The sequence below is a fragment of the Macrobrachium nipponense genome, chromosome 36 (genome assembly GCF_015104395.2).
Source record: "Macrobrachium nipponense isolate FS-2020 chromosome 36, ASM1510439v2, whole genome shotgun sequence".
In the NCBI taxonomy this organism is placed as follows: Eukaryota; Metazoa; Arthropoda; class Malacostraca; order Decapoda; family Palaemonidae; genus Macrobrachium; species Macrobrachium nipponense.
Window position 1 is genome coordinate 520,269 of NC_087220.1, and position 26,025 is coordinate 546,293.

Consider the following 26,025-nt stretch of genomic DNA (forward strand, 5'->3'; position numbering starts at 1 on the left):
TAGCTACAAAAAACAAGTTTGTTACCAACCCACACTCCCTTTGCTGGAGAGAGGAGTTGAAGCTACAGAGAAGCAAATTTGTATGTTGTATGGAAACAAAAAGTACCGTTACAGAAAGAATTTAATATAGAAATTAGGGCAAAGGCCAAGCACTGGACACAGCATGGCTGCAAAGCTCACATCAAGCCAGTTCCAAAGTTCCGGAGGATAAGTATTCTTCAAACTGCCAGAGGGTATGGAGAAAGGGTTAAGAAAAGTCATTCATCTTGGGCAAAAGACAAACTATCGCGCCAAGGGCACTGGATGAGCTCAGCTGTTTTGATCAGCTAACACTGGAGGGAAAAAAAAAAGTGAAAGTAGTTTGACACAGTCAGGAACAAGCATTCAAAATTCTCTGAAAAGACAACTTTTTAAATACCAGGGAGAAACCTAATCTCTGATGTTGTGTGCTCCTGCATGCATACTATTGGTGACAGAACTTGACAATGAGGAGTAGGCTTGTCTAAACTAGTTAAACGAAAGGGTATTCTAGGCTCTGATCACTTTGCAGTTCATCACATTGCTTTTGTCGGCTCCTCTAACCAGGATGTATCTACGTATTTGGCTCTGCACTCCTATTTTCATAAGTAATTCAAATACTTATCCAACTTCTGAATCCATGTGTTCATACATACCAATTCAAAACTGAGCCATCTCCTATATATAATCCCCATATTAATTTCTAATTCCATATCCATGGCCTATGTACAGTAGTACCTCAAGATACGAAATTAATCCGTTCCGAGGAGCCCTTCGTATCATGAGGTTTTCGTATCTTGGACCACATTTTACATGTAAAATGGCTAATCCGTTCCAAGCCCTCCAAAAACACCCCAGTAAATTTCATTATAAAGCTAAATCAACCTATAAACAATGAAATACTACAACAAATTGGACCATTCAATACCTAACTTAATAACGTAATGCAAATTAACCTGTAAATAAAGTGTATTAGTGTTACTGCCTCATACCCTTCTCTTCTTTCCCACCCTGCCATTCACATCAGCTCCTGTTAGTTTCTCCTCCTCTTTCACTATTCTAATGGCAGCCTCACTCTTGTCTATGTATGTATAACTCTTTCCCTTCCTCTTGGTACCCCATCTAAGGAGCTTATGCTGATATTAAATTAACTACTTTGTCCCCTATTATTACTGGAATCTTTAAAAGCCTATCATTTACTCATTACTTCTACCATTTTCTCCTTCAAGCCGGTACTTACTATATAATGCCAACTCCTCCTTCCCACTTATGACCCGCTGTAATAGATTAACCACATTTTCTCTCTCTCTAGTTCTTCTCCCCTTCCACCTAGTCTCCTGCAAACGCAAGAAACCTATCCTCCTCTCTATCACATCTTCCTGTTAGAGTACCAACGTTCCAAGTACGTATCTGCTTTTATCTTTAACTTATTTAGCTGCAGTCTTGCCCTTGCTGCCATCAACCAGTTACTGGCAGTTGGCCTCACCTTTGACTAGGGTAAACAACTGCCTCGAGTCCGTCTTACTCACGCAGATCACCCTTTTTCACTAGATATTTAATTGGCGAAATAAGAATACAATTACATCTTTAAACATACCATTCAAAAGATTGTAGTTTCATCAACATAATGGGATGTATGAAAGCACCATAAGAACTAAAATAAGCATGTGAGGTCTTCATAAAATATGTTTTCAAGGCAGTTTTTAAATCCAATATGGTGTCCACTCGTATCGGGTCCCTTTCGTCTCTAGCATCAAGAACATGTCCTTCCCTGCGTTCATTTGAACAATATTAACGTATACTATATGTAAGGTTTATTGATATTACTGAAGATTGCAGATGTAATCAGCAAAATAAAACATTTTGTTGCCCATATTAGTGAAAGTATGAGAAGTCTTATTCCCGGGGTCATGGTTTGAACTTAAATGCATTTTTACCTTGTAATCGGTGGTTTTATCCTAACTGCCATCACAACTGAAACTCAACAGCGCTTATTTGATTGTAATTATACACCTTTTGTTCTTAATTCACTCCAAAATACACTTGAAATCCTTATGTAAGAGTTTGTTCACAGCATAGCCATGGCAGGAACAATTTGTCTTATTGTACAGGGTTTCCATAAAGTCCCTGTACCATTACAAGTATTTATTGCTCAGAAACCATATAACAAGAGTAATGGAGTTTTTTGTAGAATGAAGTGCTCCAGATGTAAACTAGAATGTAGAACATTCTATAGTAAAGTGGGGGAAGAAAAAAACGGGTGTTCGGGGCAAAAAAGTAACACCCCCTTAGTCCTGCACTGTTACAAGATTTTTGTATTTTAGTGCTATGTGATGTTAAACTAACTCTTCCAGTTTCAGAATTATATTTTTAATGTTTTTGAAACCAAAAAATTATGATCGATATTGACCTTTTTCTGGAACCATAATAAAAAAAAAAAAAAAAAAAAAAAAGTTTGAAAAAACTTTCAGGTCCCCCTCCCCCCCTCCCTTAGTTGTTTTAAGGACAGGAACTCCTCCCTGGGGGGGAGGGGGGGATTTTTTCTTACCCCAAATATATACAGAAAGTGGGGTAAGAAAAATTCATGTAACTAATATTTTTCTTGCCCCAACTTGAATTTTTCTTACCCCAATGGATGAATTATTCATACCCCACCGTGATTTTTTCCCCCCAAGATTAGAGGAAACTTTGTGCTCAAATATTTATTTATTTTGCAAATATGTGCTCCTATATAACTATATCTTCCTTTTCCAGGTATAATTTAAACAAAATAAAGCAGCCATCCAGGAATTAGATTAAGGTGCATGTTAATTTCTAGACTTAAGACACTATAGTTTAAGACATAAAAAGGATGGTGCGGAATTATAAAAAAAGTTGTTAAACCTTATGAAGAAACAATTAAAATAGCTCTACAAGAAGTAGCTGAAGGTGATTCAATAAGAGCAACATGCAGAAAATACAAGATGTCAACCACGCTTCTGAAGAAACAAGGGCATTAAGGAGGGCAATCAACCAACCACTGATAATAGGGTAAGCTGAATGGCTCTTGATAATGAACATGTTGATTTATATACCTAACTCATAAAAAAACATATTTGCAATTACGTATAGTTTTACTTTGACAGGGAAAAGCAACAGCATTGTCTTTGGAACTTGAAGAGAAGATCGCAGATATGGTTCGTCGTATGGAGAAAATGGGGATGGGTCCAACACTGAGTGAGTTCCGTGACATTGTCAAGGACTACTTACAAGCCAACAGAATTGATGTTCCCTTTAAAGATGGCATTCCTGGTTATGAATGGGCATCTTTATTTATGAAGAGGCATCGCTTGTCACTCAAAAAAGGTGGTGTGATGCAACTAGCTAGGATATCTGTTACATCTGACCCATTTGTGATATATGGGTTCTATGACCTGCTACAGGAAGAAATGATCAAGCTTCAAATTACAAATCGTCCAGAATGCCTGTGGAACCTTGACGAGACAGGCTTTCCCCTTGACCCATCTAAGATGAAAACACTGGGAAGTATTGGGTCCAAGACTGTTCGCTTGACATGCGGCTCAAACAGAGAGAATATAACTGCATTAGCAACATGTGCTGATGGTAGAGCACTAGATCATCTGATCATTTTTAAAGGTAAGAACATGCAAACCACCTGGGTAGATGAGAATGCACTGCCAGACACTCAGTATGCAGTTTCAGAATCGGGCTGGATGAACCATTATATCTTCCATGAATTCTTCAAAGGGTTTGCAGAAAAAACTAAAGACAAACGTCCACTTTTGTTGACTTTAGATGGTCATCGCTGTCACACAAATTTGCAGACAATTGAACTGTCCATTAAAGAAAATATCTCTATTATCAAACTACCAGCTCACTGTACTGATCTTTTGCAACCATTGGATGTTTCTTGCTTTGCCCCGCTAAAGAATTATTATGAAAAAAGCCTGATGGAGATAGTTCACCAGACAGGGGCCTGCAAACCCATAGGAAAGAGAGGCTTTGTAAACTTGCTCTGTAAAATTTGGAGGCAGGGGCTTTCAGAGCGCAACATTAAAGCAGGGTTTAAAGCCACTGGTATATATCCGTTTAGTCCAGAAAAACATACAATACGTGGATAGAGCAAGGACGTCCTTTGGATTCTAATAAGAACCCAATGCTTACTCCTCCCCCAAATGCTGCAGATGGCCAAGAAACAGACTTCCCTGAACAAGAAATTGATAACCCTACTCTAAGTGACCCATGGCAACCTCCTACCATAACACCAAGGACAGATTCACCAAGACAAGTTTTGAAATCACCACATACATCAAGTCAAGCTTCACCATCTCCAAGCACGTCAAGGCAACCTTCACCATATCCACGTCAATTAACACTCCTTGACGATGATGTAGTCCAAGAAGTATTGGCAAATGAATCCTTGTATGCCAAAGTATTAAGCTTTAGAACTCTTGTTAATGAAATACAGGCAAGAGCTCCTGAAGGAATGAAATACAATGTCCTCCTGACAACAAAAGAAACGGAGACAACATTGGAGCAAGTCCTTCACTCCAGAGGGAGATCTGGCGTAACTCCTCAGCAAAAAAGAAATAAAATAAATACCCACAGTGAAGTGGTAACACAGAAGGAGTGTGTTGAGCAGCTAAGAAAGAAGAATGAAGAAAAAACAAGACCGAAAAAGAAACCGGCAAAACAAAAAAGAAAATATAAAACACCACCACAGCAATAGAGTGACATTGAATCAACAACCACGGAAGAAGATGAATACATAGATTATGGTAACACCTCATCAGATATATATTTGGAAGATTTAAGGAAGGAAGCAGAGGAGGATGCACCAATGGAAATAGAGGAACCAACAACACAGCCAAAAATTACAACACCTAAGGAAACTAAGTTCAAAATGCCGAAAATAACTCTGGAGTAAGAGGGAAAATATTTTGCTGTATACTATACTGAACCTCGTGTAACTTACTACTGGGGGAAAGTCTTGAGAACCTTTTCCAAGGAGGAAGGAGAAGAAGTGTCAGAAGTGGAACTAAACTTTCTCAAGAAAAAGACTATTGGTAGTAACCCAAAGGATTGGTCGTGGATCGAGAGGAAAACATGCGATGTTTCAGTTGTTTCTGTTCAGTATGTTTTTTTTGGACCTGTACATCCAGCCATCACAAAATCAACTTTTTATTTTCCAGGTGTAACTGTTCAGGTTACCTGAATAAGCTTCATAAAGCCTGTAAATTGTAAATCATTCAAAAGCAACCAGCAAGTAAGCAGTTTAAGCTCAAAGATTTTTTTTTTTTAAATGAAACATGAACATTGTTTAGTTATATACTGAATGTTTTCTAATGCCAAGTTGACCCTTCCTAGATATGATTTGATGTTTTAAAAATAAATTTTTATTTTCATGTTATCATTAACTGAAGAAATATCAGCTTTATAGGATAAAATCAATAAAGACTTTTTTTCCCCATACGTTTTTATCTTCCCCATTTTACAGGAAAAAACACACAAAATAAAAAAAAAAAACCATACAAGATATTTTCCTAAAATAAAATCCTTACTAGGTTTTAAGCTATAATCGATTATCTTTCAGAAGTAATGGGTGGAATCCTGCCAAAAAAATTACATGGCTTTGTAGACCAAAGTTGTTATTTTCTTCCCCCACTTTACTATACAAAAAAACTGCATTACTCTGTTACATGGTTTCTCAGCAATAAATACTTGGGATCACCTGAAGAAAAGCGACCCCAACACACGCTGGGGTCGCTTTTCTTCAGGTGGAAAATATTGGGGTCGCTTTTCTTAAGGTGAGGACTTAACAGGGGTTACAGTAAGGCCGTGGCGGAACGGCGCTTCAAACCTTATCCACATATTTAAAGATTCTTGGCAAGCTCGGCATGTTCTGGTAAGAGGTAATGTTGCGCTGCGCGCGCTAGCCACAGGAGTTACAGTAGGTTTGATTATTTTTGTACTGAAATTGCAAGACTACACTTTTAATTAACTATTGATTGTTTGTCTAAATTTGTGTTTTTAACAAATGTTTAATAAAGTAGTTTTTAATGAATATATAGGTATCTATTTTTTCTCCTTTTTTCTATAATATTATGTCACCTGAAGATTGGACACCAACAAGCAGGGATCGTTTATCTTCAGGTGGAAAATATGGGGGTCGCTTTTCTTCAGGAGGAAAATATTGGGGTTGCTTTTTCTCAGGAGAGGTATTAGGGGTCGCTAATATTCAGGTGATCCATTACTTGTAATGGTATTGGGACGATTTGGACACCCTGTACATCTGGCTGCCAAAAGCACTGGCAAGCAGACAGATTAAAGAATTGTTTGACAAAAATTTTGTATTTTTTATCACACTTTTCATTGATTTAGGTCTACGTATATTACTATTTTGACCATTTTTAATAATTATTGTACCTATGCCTGAAATAAATGTAACCTTTAATGTTTGCAAGCAGGGATTGGCAAGATTTCATCATTGCCAATTTAGTGGAGCTTCACACATACGGCAATACATTTACAAAATGTTTCCATGAATTCTAGTGGTCATAGTGATGCAATAAGGATAAATAAAATTGCTCTATGTATATATACTACAAAAAGATACGCTAATCTCACTTACTTCCACGGTTTTGTGTAAGTCTTATACCCAGTTTGGATGGTAAACAGATACCTAATGGGAACACTGATAAAAAAAAAAATACTGTTCACAGTACAACCGTTGACATTTGCATCAGGAATCTAGTTACTTTTTCAAAAACGAATATTTTCGAATTAAAGATCATGAATACCTAATAAATTTACATAATTCATAACCTTACACTGATGTTTAACTCAAGAGGGAATGTCGTCATCGTTTAAGATTGTTGTGAAGAAAGTGTCCCAGCGTCTATGGGTACGAGTGGTGTGCGGATTTAGCACAAAATGAAAAGTTTGACACAAGTAACTCTGCAAACATCGAGATGGTGTCAATCTTCTACACGTAAGGTGTTTCAAGTAAAAGTTTCGAAAGTGTCATGGAGGTAAGTTTGCACTGCGCATGGCTAGACTGTCATTAACCTGTTTAATATTTTTTTTACTTTGGGAGAAAAATATTTATTTCGAGAGTTAAGTAGAGGTCTCGAGGTGTTGCTTCCACGCCTGATGACTCGTAACTGGTGTCCATCTCCAGTGTCAGGATGTGTTAAATAACCTTTTCTGGAAGGTGGGTCAACGATGGGCAAGGCTGGTCCACTCGGTTGTTACCCCCAGTGCAGTTTTTGTAGAATGTTCTACATTCAAGTTTACATTCAGAGCACTTCATTCTTAAAAAAAAAAAAAAAGTATTTTAGAAAGAGGAACCAGCTTAGGGACCTATAAATACTTCAGAATCGCATAAATCGCACTTTTCTGATTAGGAATATACCATTAGTTATGCCCGGAGATGAATACAACATAAGTAATCGATTTTTGTTACGTTCACAAAAAATGAGGACTTTTTTTTTTTACTAAGGCGAGTGGCTATTAAAGAGAGATGTTCACCCTTTGACTCCCTCCAAAAAATGACTTCATAGCTCCGGCGGTAATTCTTCAGAAGCAAGCCGCATCACCAGTCTCTAAAAGACAATTAACAATCCTTCGTTTAATGGTGTTTTTTCAGTGAATCTCATCTTGTTTTCTTGAGGAAATGTTATTTTAACCCCCTTTTCCACCCAACAAGCTTGGGGGCCCCCAGTTGGGTATCGGGGGTTTTGGATGGGGAAATACCAGAAAGGAGTGCTTTGCAGCAATAATAATAATTGGGAGTACCTACAGATTAGCGGGCCCACTCGACTGCCGACCGAAATCGGCGGAAGAACACCAAAACCAATATGGCGGTGATACCAAACAAACAACAAACAAAGTAGGGAGCGACTACATATCCACGACAATCGATTTGTGTGTGCTGTCAGTAAGGCCGTAGCGGAACGGCGCTTCGCGCCTTATCCGGACATTTAAAGATTCTTGGCAAGCACGACATGTACTGGCAAGAGGTAATGTTGCGCTGCGCGCGCTAGCCACAGGGGTTACAATAAGGCTACTTACAGTGGCGGATGGATTTGGGTGTCGCATTGCTTACGCCGACGTCCTTTCATCACTACAGAGTGATCACATCTAAAGGTATTCCTGTTGTAGTCGATCCGACAAATAGTTCCACAACATTCGCAGTTTTTTTGCTTTAGAATTAAATTATGTCTTTGTCTTTGAGCATATTCAATCACAACTTCCTTACCACCACTAGACAAATAATGATAAAATTCACGTAACCCACATTGCACTGCAAACAATTGGTAGGAAATCGAAGGTGTCTGTCAAAATTAATGCCACAAGGGCCAGCCACTGCCTCTGCCATACCTACAGGAAGACAAAATGCAGGTTTTTGCTTCATTATTCAAGTATTCAGTCAAACAAGGATACCAGTGGACACTGGAACAGGTAACTTTAAATTACTCCGCTGAAATGCTAGTGAAACTTAGTTTTTGACTAAATTCGTTCGTAATTGGTTATGAAACCCATGACGTCATAACGATGTCACACCTCTCAGCCAATAATGAGTAACTGGAACTGCTTTTGTTTGCGTAAGAAAGTAAGTTAGAGGGCTCATTAAAAGTAAACATTACCGTAGAGGAAACACCTCTCCCGACTTAGGAAAAATTAGAGGTAAAAACTTATCAAGCTCATTTAATTCCACCCCGTTCAATCTCTCATATAATGACTATACTTTTTATATTGCTTTTCACATGCTCTTTCCGGTTAATCTTAATAAGAGCTCCGGCCGATTTTTAGTATAAATGTGTTTATACCTTGAAAGAAGATACTAAGTATGTTCTAAGGAAGAAGGAAATTAGTGGCGGTAAGTCCTATCGGTGTAGAAAACACAACTTAAATATTTTGTACCTACAGAAAAAAAACAAAGATCCTTCATGTTGTTGTCTCTGTCGTTTTCACCTATGTTAATGAGGCTCCATGTTTTCGTCGTTTGTTTGGTGCTGCGCAGTCACAAATTGTCATGGGGAAACCACACCTTCCGAATGACGTCACGAAAAACACTCCACCCAAAAAGTGACATATAGACAATATCCAATCGTAAATAAGCACGTTTCAGTTTTCTCTGAAACAAAAGAAAGCACAGTGTTTTCAGCCAATGACAATATTTAATGTTGCCTAGTCGTTAATTTTTTTGGCAAATAAACCTATTTTCTCCAATTAAGCGTTACTTGCACTAGCGCCATGGCCGAATTAGCAGGACCGTGTACAAGCTCCGATTTTGTTGCTCAGGAAAGTTTCCCCACATTGTGTGAAAATTGCTACGTGAATTATAGAGATTTCACTAACTATTATTATGGGCAAATAGAAAGGCTCGTAACTTTTGCCCAAAATCACGGATTAATCAAGAGTGAACACATTTGCCCGACGTGTAAGGAAAAGTGCCATCTTGACTTGAACAAAAAAGCCTTTCGGTGCGATAAAACCTATGTAAAAAGTGTAATTTTTTTTTTTGTCTCAATATTTAAAAACACATGGTTCTCCAAGTCTCACGTGGATATTGAAACTAATTTAACATTTTGCTTTATTTTTGTATCTGATTGGTTTTCTTATAAGTTTGCTAATTTTGAGCTTCATCTCAGCGATCCCACCATCAATGATTGGGCTTCATTTTGTAGGGAAGTAAAAGTAAATTGGGTATTTAGGCGGTCTCATAAAATTGGAGGGGAGGGTAGAATAGTGGAAATTGACGAATCAAAATTTGGGAAGAGGAAGTATAATGTGGGCAGAATTATAGAGGTCAATGGGTATTTGGGGGAATTTGTAGGGGAAACTAGGGAGTTCTTTATGGTTCCTGTTGAACAACGAAACACTGAGGTTTTGCTTGCTGTCATTAAACAGTACATCGAACCAGGAACAACAATCATTTCCGATTGCTGGAAAGCATACGATTGCCTGAAAAACAAGGGCTACAAACATTTACAGGCCAAGAATTGAGTCCCAAAATTTGGCCGGCGTAAAAAACATTTTGTTGGATATTTAGCCGTTGCATATTTCAAATTGCACATTCAAGACCCCTTACGAAGGTTTCACGCCTTTGTGAAAGCTGCTGCTGAAGTCTATCCTCCACTGTAGTTAGCCTAATCGCTGCTCAAATTTTTCGGAATTGTCATGAAGTGTGCAGAGAAGGTAGTGCCCTTAAGGGGGGTTCGCCCCCCCCACTAGGCCTAGGTAGGGTACGGCGCTCTAGTTAGGTTAGGTGGTTTGTTTGGTTGGCTAGTGCCCTGGAAATCACTTTTTCTCCTGCTCCCCCCCCCCCCACCCAAAAACCCCGGTTCCCACTGGGGTTCCCCAAGATTGTTAGATGGGAACAAGTAATTGCTTGATGCCACCAATATTAATGATCAGCTTAAGCATAATCAATAAAAAATACATCGGAAAAATATATATTCTAATGCAAACAAGAGACGGAGCTCTCCTTTAGATTTACCCTCTTTCCATGTAGGTGATTATTTATTTTAATATCCAGTGCGGATTGCTTCTGAAGAATTACCGCTCCGGCCCCTCTTTTTGTTCCACCTATACACTTCGTTTGATTGTCCCACGTGACTTATTCACGCACCACGTGACTTGATACTTTGAAATAATTGGCTCATTTTAAACAAACTAAAGCCAATTATATCTAAATATTCCTGCCACCGTGGCACTTCAGGCAATACTCTAGGCTAACTCATCAGTACTAAGCATGGCCGTTGTTCAGATAACTTGTCGTGGTTGCGATATAGACTATTTTGAATTTACAAGACTATATCACTCGCAAGATTCCGAAATCATCACATTTTTGCAGGCACATGGTGTTTTACCTACAGCAGTAACTTGTCCTCACTGTGATATAACTTGTACATTTAGTGAAACAAGGCATAAATTTTCATGTGGCCATCGAAGGAAGCTTAATAAGCAGATGGGAAGTAGAAAGTGTTCGTATTCGGTTAGCCTTTTTAAGGGGACATTTTTAGAGTGTTCATGTGAAACCCTGGGCAGTTGCTTTGTTTGTAAACCATTGGTTAAGAAAATCTTTTGATCATATCACTATTATACGGGTTGTTTGCATATTGCGTTGACGCCGTGTAACGCAGTTGTGTTAGGTTAGGTTAGGGTAGGTTAGGTTAAAACACATCGAAACAATTTAAACCATTTTATCTTGCCAGAACACGCGAGCTTGCCAAGATTCGTTAAAAAACACGTCAAAACTAGTTTCGTTTCCCTTTGTTATAGAGTAAAGTCTAAAACCGTTAATTTCCGAGGAAAATGAAGGTGATATTCATGCAAAACACATCAAAAACACCTAGAAAAACATTTTCATGTCATTTTGGGTTGGTTCCTCTTTCTAAAAATTTACCAAAAAATGCATTACTCTGCGTTATATGGTTTCTGAGCAATAAATACTTGTATGGTATACTGAGCCTTTTTGGAAACCCCATACATTAAGACAAAAATTGTTCCCGCCACGGCTTTGCTTTCAACACTCAAAGTATATAAAGTCTATTTTGGAGTGAATTAAGAACAAAATGTGTATAATTACAATAAAAAAAACACTGCGGAGTGTCATTTGTGATGGCAGTAAGGATAAAACTACCGATTACAAAGTAAAAATGAATTTCAGTTCAAGCCATGACCCCGGGAATAAGACATCCCATACTTTCCACTAATATAAGCAACAAAATTTTGTAGTATATTAGCTATTGTGCTGGTTACAACTGCAATCTTGAGTAAGCTCAATAAACGTTACATATATACGCTAACATTGCTCAAATGAGCGCTGGGAAAGTACATGGTCTCGATACCGGTTACGAAAGGGACACGATGTAAAAGACGCCATAATGGATTTAAAAACTGCCTTGAAAACATATTTTACGAAGACCTCACATGCTTATTTTAGTTCGTATGGCGCTTTCATACCTATATCCCATTATGTGGATGAAACAAAAATCTTTTTGAATGGTATGCTTAAAGATGTAATTGTATTCTTGTTTCACCAATTAAATATCGAGTGAATAAGGCTGATCCACGCGATGACGATGGCTCCACTGCGGTGCTTCCCCTTATATACCTAGCCTATTTACGAGCAAAATGGTCAAATTCGTTCCAGATTTGTGAAATTACGTAAAAAAACTGCATGGTACAGGGGTGGAACCATGTACGATCAATGTGTACATCCCCAAAAAAAGTACATTATAACACGTCCTGACATCGGAGATGGGCATCAGACACTACTTCTTGTTGGTGAGAAACGGAGCTAAAGACCTCTACTCCGGTGTCAGGACGCGTTATAATGTACTTTTCTTGGGGTTGTACACATTGATCGTACATGGTCCACCCCTGTACCTAGGTAATGACAGAAAATCCAATCTGTAAAACCAAGCTATGAAACTATCCTACCAATACGACAGATAGTTGTAACCCTATCTATGCAAATAACTACGCCAGAAAATCCAATCGAGGAACAAGCCATTAAAACCCGTTGTTGGTGTAGTATTTTTAAATAGTAATGAAAACTTACGGCCATCACAGTTTTCGGGTTAGGTAAGGTTTTTTGTAATCAACTGATAACCTACTGGCGTCTAAGGTTTAAATTTGCTTCAAACTTTAAAAATATAGATAACAGTTCTATAAAAATCCTAATTGTGTCTAATTACCCTTTTATAAATATACAGGCTACCATACAACACATGACACAACGTTGTAAGCAGAAGCCGGCCGGCAAACTTTACATCGACGTTTGAACCAGGAAAATACGAATGTCCAAACCAAATAACTGCGGCCTTACCTCGATAAACTTTGTCTACACATTACAAAGTTTATATAAAGTGTTAAATAAACTCAATACCACAAAATCAAAACAAGACAGAGTAACGTAGGCGTTTCTCGGATCTAGACACAGAGTAACGTAGGTGTTCATCAGATGGAGGTCTGACAGGGAATGACATCTTTATTTCACGGAGCACGGCAGTGTCGGGGACGGGGAGAACCTGACGTCATCCGTTGGCGACACCTGACAACCCGTCTGGTAAACATCCAATGACCTTATTATTATTATTATGTATTATATTATTACATCCCTTTCGAATGCATTCTTGACATGTAAATTAATATGTATAAAGATATGTTCAAAATGCTTATTTTATAACCATGTATAATCTCTGGACTGGATTTTGTCCTAGTCTCTTCAACGGTCTAACAAACCCGTTGTGGAAGTTGTCAATTAAGCAGCCAATTTATTTATTTAAGTTTAAATTCACAAGTGATATATTTTGGAAAGTAGACAAATCACTTACAACATGGTATTTGTTATATGTAAACACATCAGATGCAATGGAACTGTGAAAATATTCCATAAATGCATTTGAACTGAGGAAAATGCGGACTTATTACTAGAGTAGCCAGACTTATCAAGGGAATATCTTCTAAAGACATAATAACTCCTGCTCTTTGGGAATTACACTGGCTGCCCATTAAAGCGAGAATTGAGCTTAAATTGCGTGTGTTGGTCAAGCATTGCAGTATGTTATATGTCAACAGTTTATTGCGTAACTTTTAACCGGTTTCAGTTGTCTCCGAGACAATAGCATCGGAGAATGGCTCACAATTCGTTTGATAATAATCATCAAAATTTACGATAACAGAAGAAATACAGCATTTTCCCGTACGGATCAATGTGTTTGACTTATTGAGTTACTGTTACTAATTACCCTGCAACTATGAAAGTACGATAAGGCGTTGTCCTTACAGTACTAAAGAGGAATTTTGACGAAATATTTCGTATACGCATTCCCCATTGCCATAGAAGTCCATGATTGACAGTTCCACGTGAACTTCCTATCAAATTTAATTCGATATCAACCCAAGGAAACTTGCTTTCCTAACACAATGAAACCTTTGTCCATTCATATAGATAATTCTGGATCTGGATGGACACCGCACATCCAGCAGAAGTGAACGCTCAGCTTTTGTTGCAGATTGCAGAGAATCTCAAACCCCATATTAATTGCCCGTTTCACTATTTTGTTGTACTTAGTTGAGGTTTCCATCTCATCACCATTCTTGCGGCTGCCAGCGATACTGAGGAATCATCAACAAATAGCGTGTACATTATGCCATTTGGGATCACCTCAGGAGAGGTGGAACATACGTACACCCTATCTATGCGAACTCTCGGGAGAGACCGAGTTTCCAGCAGTGCTGTGACTGGGTTATCAACAGCCAATCAGGAGCGTCATAAGGGACCTATCTCTTCCAAAGGTACCAACTTTTAATTGACTTAATTGTTCCGATTCCAGACAGTTACCAAATGCTGCTGTTAGGGACAGAAGATCCAATCCTGTCCAAAGTACGAAAGCCTCGTTTTCTTCAATCATAATTCTGTAATTACTGGATAGTGACGACAGAGTATCCCCATGGCCTCCTCACAAGGGGAGGAACAATATTGCTACCTTTGCAAGGCAGCTTCCCAGGGAGACCCACCTTCAAATAGAATGTATAGAATTCAGGCCAAATACCGGGACTTATAAGGTCATTCAGCGCTGAAACAGAAATTAATAAAAAAAAATAAAAAAAAGGTTTGAAAGGTGTAACAGGAGGAAAACTTCGTAGTTGCACTATTAAAAAACTGTTAAGAGGGTAGGGTTAAAGAAAGTAAGATCGAAGAAAGAGATTATGGATGGAGGAATGAAAGGGGTTGTAGCTAGGGGGCCTGAAGGGACGCTGCAAAGAACCTTGAGTAATGCCTACAGTGCACCACACGAGGTGCAATGGTGGCACTACTCCCCTCTGGGACTTAACATTGGACCCAGTACTGAGGACAAGATCTCTGACAATGTTTTCCCTTTCACAGCCACTTCAGGTAGTATACTCCAGTTTTATGGATGGAGAGACATATTGTCTACCTACATCCAAATAATTTTAAGGCCTTTGACTTACAGTCTGTTTGGATGAAAAAAAAGGAAAATGAAATTGTTACTTGGAGAAAAAAAGCCCTGGCTACAATTTGCTACACCAACAGCCGAGTTGCAAGGCTTCCATGGCTGTTATGTCTCGGCTGCTACCCTCTAAGCCCCCAGTGACAGCACCAGGTCCGGGATTTCTTTAACAAGCTCATATCAATCAACTAGAACCTTGCTACTTATTCTTGGAGGCATCCTTCCAGTTCTTATTCCGAAATATTTCATCTGCAACTGAATGATACATATACAGGTGAACATAAGGACATTTAAAAGACAGCTGTACATTTTTATTTTGCTATTCTTTTCTAATTAGGTTATTTATTGAAAAATACAAAACCAAGAAACATGAAATGAAAATAAAACGCAAACTACAAAGTTGGCACTGAGTAACAGAGTAGCAGACCAAATCACCTAAGATCTTCAATACAATACTGTATTCAGTCATGTACGTACAAACATTTCATGGCAATATCTTACAGAACATGAAATTTTCAAGAATGTTATAAACAAATACTACACCATTTTCAAACCCCTTACACTGAAGCACCCTACAGTATCAGCTAAGAGGAGACCACTTATCATTCTACATGTAGTAATGCACTTGTGAAATTAATTCAGTTACTACTTATTACAATGTAACACACTTTGCAGTTTAGCAAACTGGATTTCATTCACATAACAGTACTAATGTAAGTGTACAATGGTATTAAATTAAAATGAGCTAAAGTCAGAGATCAGAACCCTTTTCCTTTCCCTAGAAACTGCCTGTACTACTGTGATATGAATTTTTTTTTTTTTTAGCAAAATCCCTCACAACAACAAAAATGCCTAAATAAATCTTTCTCTCAGGAAGTGTTGTAATGTCTTCTGGCTATAATAGTTTTCAACAGGGAAAAGACCTTGTTCACATAATTTCTTTTAATATGGTGGTACAATTCATCAAGTGTCTCACTGATTTGAAGTTAATGGTGTGCTACAGTAATTGTTTTATTATTTTTGTTTGTAATAATTATTAATTATTGTATAATTTCTCACTTCACTCTGATATTCATGCAGAATCTTCTGTTTTCAACAAATTATTCCCTCAAGGACTGGACTCTTACCAGAAAGTGACTGCTTTTGTTTGTTAAGGCAAAAATTTGGGAGTTTTGCTTAAGAAGTTTATTAAGAAGTTAATTTTTGTCATTGTACTATACAGTGATTTTGTAAAAGCTATCAGGCACATTACTGTTTTGCGAATAAAAATTGTATAATTAGTTGTATATTTGTATGTGGTTGTAAGTATGTGTAATATATATTATCAATACAGTTAGGTTTCAAAATGAATAATTTGTAAAACTCCTAAATCCTAACATCCCCATAGTCCTCCCCCATCCCACAACAATACTGCCATTCCTAGGTACAAGAACTTTGAGTATTTTAGAAAAAAAGGGACACACTTTGGTTACAAATGCCTGTCATCACATTTCACAGGAAACTTCATACTCTAGACTGAGCTGATTCTCATAACAGCTACAAGGAGCTCCTCAAATGGTCCTCCTTTGGCAGTGCATGCAGTAAGAATGTCCTTTGTACAATGACAAGTAAAAGCTTCCTAATGGTGCCTGCTCTCTCTATTTCATGAGGTAGAATTTTCGACAACACAACAACCCACCTACAAGTTCAAGCACATTAACGCATCCCCTGCAGTTCAGATGGAAAAGTTTGGTTCTCCTTTACGGACAAAATCACTGAGCTAGTCCTGTGAGGATATCAACATGCAACTCTAGTTTAGAATAAAATTCTACATCTTCTAGCCAAGCTATTGAGTTCTTCACTTTGTTTTATTCCCATTTTTCTCTTTATGGAACTTCGTGGTGCAGTTAAACTATAAATAAAATTTTCTCAAAAGTTATCTGGATACAAGTCATTTCCACATGAATCAAACTGATGTACTAGTACTCTGCTGTGAAAAATGACACAGTACAGGACATCATATCTAAATACAAAATAGTTATCTACGGTATGCCAGCCTATGTTTTATACTCTGTCCTATGATCATTACATCCTGAACTCCCTTAATAATAATAATAAAAAATAGAATAATACTTGTTAATAAAAAGTTTACCAAAACCAATGAGTCAACTTTCTTGAATTTCATAAGGCTGGCCAGAAAGGTTTGTTCTTCTACAGTAAATATGTCATATTTAGTAAATAAATCATAACTCCTTACAAATTTAATACTACTTTGAATTAATACTGAAAATTTTAAAGATGCTGACAAAATTCCAATTATAGAACTGTTTACAAACTTGATATTCAATGCTGGTTGACAATTGGACAATCACATGAACATTGTTTAGTAATTCTATGAGTTGTTCTGTACTATTCTGGGAATGGGTCAGAAAACAATATATGATATTTCAAAGTGGGATTCCAAGGAGGGAGTAGTTACAGTAGTGGATAATTTTTTTTTTTTTTACATTTATCGACAAACTTTCTGCAGGCAAATGGTGGTGGTCGATTACTCAAAAGATTTTTTCTTTGAAAAATTTCTAGTTGGAGAGTCAGTTTCTCACATCTGTATTAAACTTTGATTGCTTAATAACTCACAATGAAGAGAGAAATGTAGTTAAAGACTTCAGACTTTGATGGATTTATTTAAGGAGGACTTGAGTACTTCAGTGCTAATTCTGAGCCCTTCATTGTGAAATGGCTAGGAACTATACTACTGTAGCTGATGTTGAGCCATATATGTATTAGACAGGGTTAATTGTTTCTATTTGGACAAATTGAAAACTACCAAAGAACCACTATTAGACTTCCTGGCGGCTCCTTCACTGAATAAATCAAGAATAAATCCAAACACACGAATAAAATTTAAAGTATAATAAGTATATAAAACAAACTCATTACTGGTAATCAGACTCTCTGTACTGTACAGGATTGCTTGACAAGTGTAAGGAGCAACATAGTTCTACAACAATACAGGCAGTATCACTGTAGAATGAATTTGGTATTTGTGTTCTTTCATTCATACATTACAGAAACCTTAACATATATCTTTATACTACAGTATTTATCACTGAAGTACATTTTAGTAAAACCGAGCTGCTTTCAGAATACCTTGGCGAGACAAAGTACTGTATAATAAATTCTATCTGTGTTTACAAGGTCCTACATGATGAAACTGCATTCAAAGCTAGCCTTTTTTTTTTTTAATATCTATATCTACAGTTTCATCCAGTTATCTACAACCTGACGTTTACTAATAGTACACGATACTTTTCTCTCAAAATATTGAGTGCTATCACCCCGACCCACAAGCTCTTTATTTGCCAGATGGCCTTCATTCTTTTCACAAGGAACAGAGGTTTGACAATGATTTGAACCCTGAATACTGTCTGAATTCTCACCACTGTTCTCAGTGATCCCTGTCGTGGAGAGGTGAATGTTCTTGACGCAATCTCCTTCAGAGGCAAGCGGGGTTTTCTCTGAAGTTTTGCTCTTTGAATCAGTGATTTTCTCTACTGAATATATTGGAACTTTCTGCTGTTCTCTACCAATGTTGTTCTGTGTTTCATCTGCTGATGTGACGGCATCATTTCTTTCATTGTCAAAACTGTCCTCTGATGAATTAGCACAGTTAAGAGTTGTCTGGTCTACATTCTTATTTATCAACTTCACTTTCAAACTATTTTCTGACCTCTTACCTGGAGCAAGTTTATAGTGATTATATATTTTGAAAGTACTGTCAGTTTTCCAGTCTTTTTTGGAACTTTTTTCCAAATAGTCTTTTCCAGCAGTACTCTTACTTTCACTTAACACTGCCTGGCATTTAGGTCTCTTATTCTCTAAGCCATGCTTAGAGGAAGTACCCTCATTGGTTGTAATAAGATTCTTCACTGAAAAATCATATGGGACTGCTGCAATGGGGTTACTTTTACTGCGTCCTCCATGAACAAAGTTTTCATTACTCTTATGTATTTCTCTGTGACCTGTCTTAAGTAAGTTCTTATTTTCCCGATTCTCTGGAACATCCATTCTTTCACTGGAATTAGTAACCATAACATTATCATGATTTTCACTACTTTCTAATGTACTTTCACATTTGGGAAGCTTAGCAAAAGGGTTGTTATAACAAATTCCTTTGTTTCCCATCTCACTCTTCATTAAGTCATCTTGATAATACTGATGTATTTCTTGGTTCCCACCTTCTTGCTTTGTAACCATTCCTTTGCATGGTAAGTGTTGCATATAGAGAGCATTATTCTCAAAGACTCTTTTACATTCCAAGCAAGACATCTCACACCAATTGGGATCAACAACTGTATGGATTTCTCCTTGCAATTCAAGGTCACTGTGGTCACTGCATTCCTTTTCCTCCTTGACTACTACTGTACCTCCAAGAACAGCTTCATGACAACCAAACACATTAGTATCTGGTTTATTAGTTACAACTGGTAATTGGTTATCCTGAACAGTTCCTTTGTTGCACAATATGGGTCCTTTACTGTCAGCTGTATCTTGATTTTCAATTTTCCCTTTTGTTTCACTCGGGATGCAATGCTCTTGGCAATATGGTGACGTACAGTCTCCCTCTGGATCGCTGTTGGTTTGGTCTTCCTTACCAATATGAAACCCTTTCTCACATATGTGCATCTGTCTTTGACACATCTCACAGTCATGAGGCATCTTTGGAGAATGTTTCTTAGCGTGAACGATTAAATGACACCTCGCTACAAAATCTCTCTTACAGATTTCACAAGTAAATGGCTTGACTTTGGGATGCGCATATAAAAGGTGTCTTTTCAGAGTGTGTGCTCTCTCAAACGTTTTAAAACACAGATTGCATGCAAAGGGCATCTCACCGTCTGACGTTTGTTGTTTACCAGTTGCCCTGTCGGTTTTGAGTTTTTCTAAAAGCACGTACGGACTCTTGTCGAAACACTCTTGCCGTAACTGACCCTCTTCAGAAAGTGATTCCTTTTTACTAGATATAGAAGCCTCATCGCTCACTTCTACGATGCCCTGACTACAGTTGGATTCTTGGCTTTCTTTTTCTGTTGTTTTCTCACCCTGACCGTAACCTTCATGATCAAGAGACATGTTTACTCTTACTTTCTGGTCTCTGCTGGATTCACTGCACTTCTTGGGATGGGAAGCGGGAAAAAAACCTTCCTCGCAGATATGGATTCCTTTCTCACACATGACGCAGTCAAATGACTTTCTCTGAGTATGGGATTTTTTATGAAGGATTAAGTGACACTTGCCTGCAAACTCTCGCTTACAGATATGACAGCTAAAGGGCTTGTTTTCTGGATGGGCATATAACAGGTGTCTTTGAAGTGAGCCAGACTTTGCAAATTTCTTGGAACAAATATTACATGACAAATTCTTTTCTATTTCCAGCGTTTCTTCTGTATCACTGGATATGTTACTTCCATCCTTCCCGAAATCGTCAGAGTTCGATGCTTCCCCATCAGGAATCTCAATACTGTTAGGGCAGCACTCCTTTCTGTGTCTGTCATATAAGAACTTACGATGAAATTTCTGGCTGCACTCACTGCACTCGTATAATTTGTTAATGTGAATTCTTTCGTGCTTGCTTAGCAAGACTATAGAAACATATTCTTTCCCGCAAAAATTGCAGGGAAATCCTTCCGTTTCATGTAGAACCATCATGTGCTTTTTCAGAATACGTAAGGTTTTGAAGGTCTGCTTGCACAAATCACAACTGTATGGTTTCACAACAACCTTTTTACTGCGCGGCCTTCGACGTTTTTTCCCTTCTTTGATACCTTTTTTGCAAGTGCATTTTGAACCGCCAGAATTGGACACCTCTGATCCATTTTGGGAATTACCTTGTGAATTCTCTGTTTGCTGGACCTCATTTGTATCACCTTTTTCATCCTCGTGAGCTACTTTTGAATGATCTTCAGGACAAACCTCAGATGTGCCATCTTTTCCGTCATTACGATGTTGTTCACAGCTATGTACGTGCTGGTTCTCGCTTGAACCTTCCTTTTCACCTTTACGACGACGGCGCCTAACAGCCTTCTTTTTGGAAGGCTCGGCGGCAGGTGGTACCAGATCCAACTTAATTTTCTCGTGCACTTTTTCTCTGTGCCGTAACATATTAAATTTGCAGCTGAATTTCATCGGACATGTGTCACACTGATAAGACCTTATTTTTTCATGCACTGCATTTCGGTGAATGTTTAGCTGCGAGACTGTATGGAAACTTTTGTTACATACACTGCAACTATGTGGTTTTAAACGTTCATGTACTCCTTCTTTGTGCCTTACTAGGTTGGCATATTGCCTAAAATCCTTTTTACAGATGTTACAAAAGAAAAGTCTTGTTTCCCAATGCGAGGCTTTGTGCTGTTTAAGCTCAGCTGCTGAAGTATACTGTTTTTTGCATATTTTACAGGAATAAAGCCCATTTTCTTCGACTAATTCCTCTACATTCGCCAACAGTGATTCACTAGGGCTCTCTTCTTTTTCCTCTTCTTTTTCTTTGTCCTCTTCTTTTTCATCTGGGTTGGATTCATGAACTTTCATGTGTAAGTGCAAATTGCAGTCATGTTGGAACTTTCTGTGACAAACATTACATTCATATAGCCTTGCATTATAGGATATGGTCGTATTTTCATTTGACGGATCTCCTGATTCAAGTGGATTGGGACCACCGCCACCTTCTGTACTCTGAGGAACTTTTTTAGAGGACTGTCCTCTACCGCGTTTCTTGCCTTCACCATTGCGGTCTGATTTTGTGGTCTTCCTCTTTTTCTTCAAAGGTATGTTGAATTCAGAGTCATTCTTGCCTATGACACCGCCACTTCCCTGACCAGTATTGTAAAGAATGTCAAACACTTGTGTAAATTCTTCATTACCCATTTCATTGTCAGTCCAAACTGGAATGTTTCCACTACCACAAGGATTATGACTGTTGTCGGCAAAATTATGATTTACAACTGAAAAAAGGCGTCTCTCATAACCAAAATTCTCTTGACCACTGTAGAAACAATTCTCTTCTACTTTCACAAATTCTTCAAACATTACATTGATGACATTTTCATGAATTCTTTGAGCCGAAGTCTCTGGGGAAAACATGTTGAGTTGTCTAAGATCTTCACTGGCTTTAAGTGATCCTTTGTGGATCTGGGACATATTACTATTTGCATAATTTTCATGCGCGTTGTTTTCCAAATTGTATCTACCATAATTATACTGCTTTTGATTGTAGCTGCTTTCAGTTTCACCAACAACATTGCACACTACCGATGAATTTGGATGTTGGTTTCCAACATTTCCTGCTCGTTCAGCTGGATACCTTAATTCGTGGTTGTATAACAAATTGTAATTTTGTTCATTATAAACACACCCATCCCTAAGCTTGTTTGCATAGGCTTCGCTATAAAAGCCTATTTCACATATGTGAAGTCCTTCCTTACAGAAACTGCAGGTATGCATCTCTCGTTGTGTGTGGGACTGAATGTGGTTAGTAAACTGACCCCTATCAGTATACTTTGTTCTGCATAAATAACATTCGTAGAAGCTGTTCTTTGAATGTGCATGGAAGAGATGCCACTGGAAAGCTTCACAGTTTCCAAAAACCACGTTGCAATATTTACACTTGTAAACCATGGTATTAAAAGAGAAATGATCACCTTTGACTGGAAAATCCCCGTAAGCAGGCTTTCCTAAGCTTGTGCCAGGAGGAAAGCATGCCATACCATCGGTCAAATTGTACAATTTCCCATAACTTTTATTAGTTAAATTATCGGAGGTGGCCTTATGGGCAATGTCATTACCCTCTTTGTGATAGGTCTCCATATGCTTATTGTACTGGTGCTCTTGATAAAATGTGAGTTTACATACTTTGCATTGAAAAGCATGTCCACGATGATAATCAGAACCAGTCATTCTATTACTGTCAATATTAACACCTGAGTTTTCCTTAACAAACATGTAACCTGTGGGTGCTGCTGTTCTTTCAACTCCTTGGGCAACCTCTTCAGCTGACTGTTGATAATTACTTCCATGCCCTAATGCAATTCTTCTTTGGTATTCAAAAATGGCATCTTGACCTGGTTGTTTATTAGAGAATTCATTCTGCACCCTTTCATTCCCGTGACTGAATGCCATTTTTCTCTGGATTTCTGGGAAACTCTCCTGAACTATTTGCCTGTCAGGGAATTCAGAGGACATTTGTTTATTTTGATGATCAAGTACCTTGCCTTGGTTAAGACTAGTATCTTGAGCAGGGTGTTTATTGTATAATCCATGGTTCTCCACTTCATACCTCTGTACTGGCAGCATCACGCTTTTGTCTTCGAAAACACCACTTTGAAGTTGCTTATTTGCGAGTTCTGATGATGCCACATTATCATATTTGGGTGTTACTTTGTCTTGACCTCCATGAGTGACTCCTTGAACTGGTTGTCTGTTGGGTAATTCATAGGTCCATTTATCATTTGCATTTCCTAATGCAACCTTCCTTTGGAGGTCAAACTTCGTCTCTTGAACAGGGCACTCGAAGGGGTTTTCACAGGTCACCCATTCATTTTCACGTCCTGTCTCAGCTTGAGGTGTATCATCAGGCAGAGGTTGATTATAAGTTTCATTTTCCTGTTCTGATGCAACAACATTTTGATCCTGATGGACATTTTGAGCCTGTTTATCAATGGCTGCACCGATCACCCCGTCACTTTCCTGTTCACATGTGAATCTTGCATGGTCTTCAAGAATGACCTTAGGCACTGCCTCTTCATTTGAGACTTCAGAAACTGCCTCCTCTTCATTAGAGACTTCAGATGTCCCCGCTTTCCTTTTCAGATTCTGATCCAGCTTTCCTCTGGATATGAGTGATCTCATGAACCGATTCATCATTGATGGATTCACTAGTCCCATCTTCATTTCCATTATCAAACTTAACTCTGGCTTGGTCTTCCTGAGTGAGATCTTGAACTGGCTGCTTACCCAGTAACTCGGAATGCACTGTCTCGTTTTCCTGGCCAGATTTTTCATCTTGACAATCTGATGATATCAGTTCATTTTGAACTTTGCAATTCACCTTCTGAGCTTTCTCTTTATGGATGAATTCACTGGTGCTCTCTTGCCTTCCAGATATCTGCAACTGCCTTTTGTGTCCAAATACGCGATTCCTCATCTTGTGTCTCTTACAGCTGCTACCATAATAATGTGATTCAATTTTCTTACAGAGCGCTGGTTTGTGCACAGATACGTACGAAAAAGGATGAACACTTCTTCTATAAATTGAGCAGTGACATATCTTCACATGACCATGGGCAGTTTTCAAGTGTTTCAGTAAATTTAATACTCGCCTGAAGTCTTTTTTACAAATATTGCAAATCCTAAGTTTTGATTCGAAATTGAAAAATTTCTTCCTTAAAAATTTTGTTGACAGGAATATCTTTCTATACATTTTACATTTATGCAAAACTGTTCTCGCTTTGGATCCATCCTTTCTTATTCCAGAGCTATCATGGTTATACTTTTCATCAGTAACACTATTAACTTTGCACGTGGGTGTATCATTGTTCTTTTTCACAGTACTTTTACATTGGAAGCCCTCACTGAGCATGTCATAAATACAGGGCTGTATTTCATGAATTTTCACGTGGCTTCTTAAATGAGATCTTTGTCTGAAAACCACAAGGCATATTTTACAGAGATAGGATTTCTTTCCAGAAAGAGTTTTGATACGAATCATAGGCTCACTTCTGTTTCTAGAGAAAGTCAAGCTGCTGTTTGTGTTAACCACCCTTGCTCTGGAATTTCTGAACCTGTGATAGCTAAACCAATGGCTGCCTAAGCTGAATTTACATGAAAAGTTCTTTTTGCATTTCTTGCATACATACTTGACATGAGGCTGATCCCTTGAGGGTTCTTCAGACATGACTAACACCAAGCCCAATCAAAACGGCTACACAACACGCTTCCGTCGCACTTCACTTTCCACTAGTGGCTCATACCAAATACGTTGCAGAGGTGAACAACGCAGCAATGATTTTGATGCAAAGGCTATACGACCATAGTAAATACAGTCAGGATAACTATTTACAGTTAATTCAGTGATGAAACTAACTGGAAATACTTCCAGATACAAAAACAGTTTTCATTTATTCACATGTATTACATCTAGGACCTCATACTGTATTCCTTAAATAGATAGTGTATCTAATACATTTATGCACTGTTAATACATCCAGTGTATTCATTAGCACTGTTCGTCATACAGATAAAAAGTACATTCTCACAAAGTCTTCCGTTAATGAAGTTTTTCTTTAAAGAAATCTTCTTTTAAAAGTTTTACAGAATATAACTTTAATTCTAGTATATAGTATTTCAAAATATCATCAGAATATACATGTAACCCTAATGACAGAATATATTTACAATAGTGTACAGTACTCCATGTCTGCTAAATATTCATACACTGTATGAGTGGCTCTAGGCAGTACAGTCTTTTAATATTCCAGCAACAACAATCAATACTAGGCACATGATTGAAATTCATGTTATGTTTCAGTTATTTTGAGTCACGTCAAGTGACTATAACATATATATTCCCAATGCAGTACTAAAGGAACATTATAATTCAATTAAAACTACAGCTCACTAGAATCTCAATCTTAATCAAAGCAGTTTTTGCTGCAGATGTTTCAGATCAATATGACCAACTAGTAATAAGTTAACATTACAGTAATATCGATTTTTAAAACAGAAACCTAAATAATTATGCTACTGTTTAACTAGATAGTTATGAAATGTTTATAACACATAGTACAGCAAGCAAACAGAATTTCATTCCTCTCTACCATATGGCAGCAGAAACTAACGTCTCCACAATCAAAAGTAGTTTGCATGATGGCTAAACTCCAATTATGCAGTTGCCATACTGTAATAGAAAGAAAGGGTGTCAATTAATATCACAGTCTTATTCCCTTACGATATATATTTGGAAATGAACTTACTGTCTACA

The 26,025-nt window shown here is 37.8% G+C and overlaps 2 protein-coding genes across 3 annotated transcripts in view; one reads left to right on the plus strand and one right to left on the minus strand.

Moving 5' to 3' along the window:
• The window catches only part of LOC135203247 (uncharacterized), a 21,234-nt gene extending 17,095 nt beyond the window's left edge, over positions 1-4,139 (plus strand). Inside the window, exon 2 of the mRNA XM_064233019.1 lies at positions 3,144-4,139. Within this exon, the coding sequence (XP_064089089.1) occupies positions 3,144-4,139 (996 nt within the window). The remainder of the gene's footprint in view (positions 1-3,143) is intronic.
• An 11,173-nt stretch (positions 4,140-15,312) lies between these two features.
• The window catches only part of LOC135203490 (uncharacterized), a 58,362-nt gene continuing 47,649 nt past the window's right edge, over positions 15,313-26,025 (minus strand). For both annotated transcript variants that reach the window (XM_064233214.1, XM_064233213.1), the window contains one exon: positions 15,313-25,941. In XM_064233214.1, the coding sequence (XP_064089284.1) occupies positions 18,243-24,047 (5,805 nt within the window). In that variant the 5' untranslated portion in view covers positions 24,048-25,941 and the 3' untranslated portion in view covers positions 15,313-18,242. The remainder of the gene's footprint in view (positions 25,942-26,025) is intronic.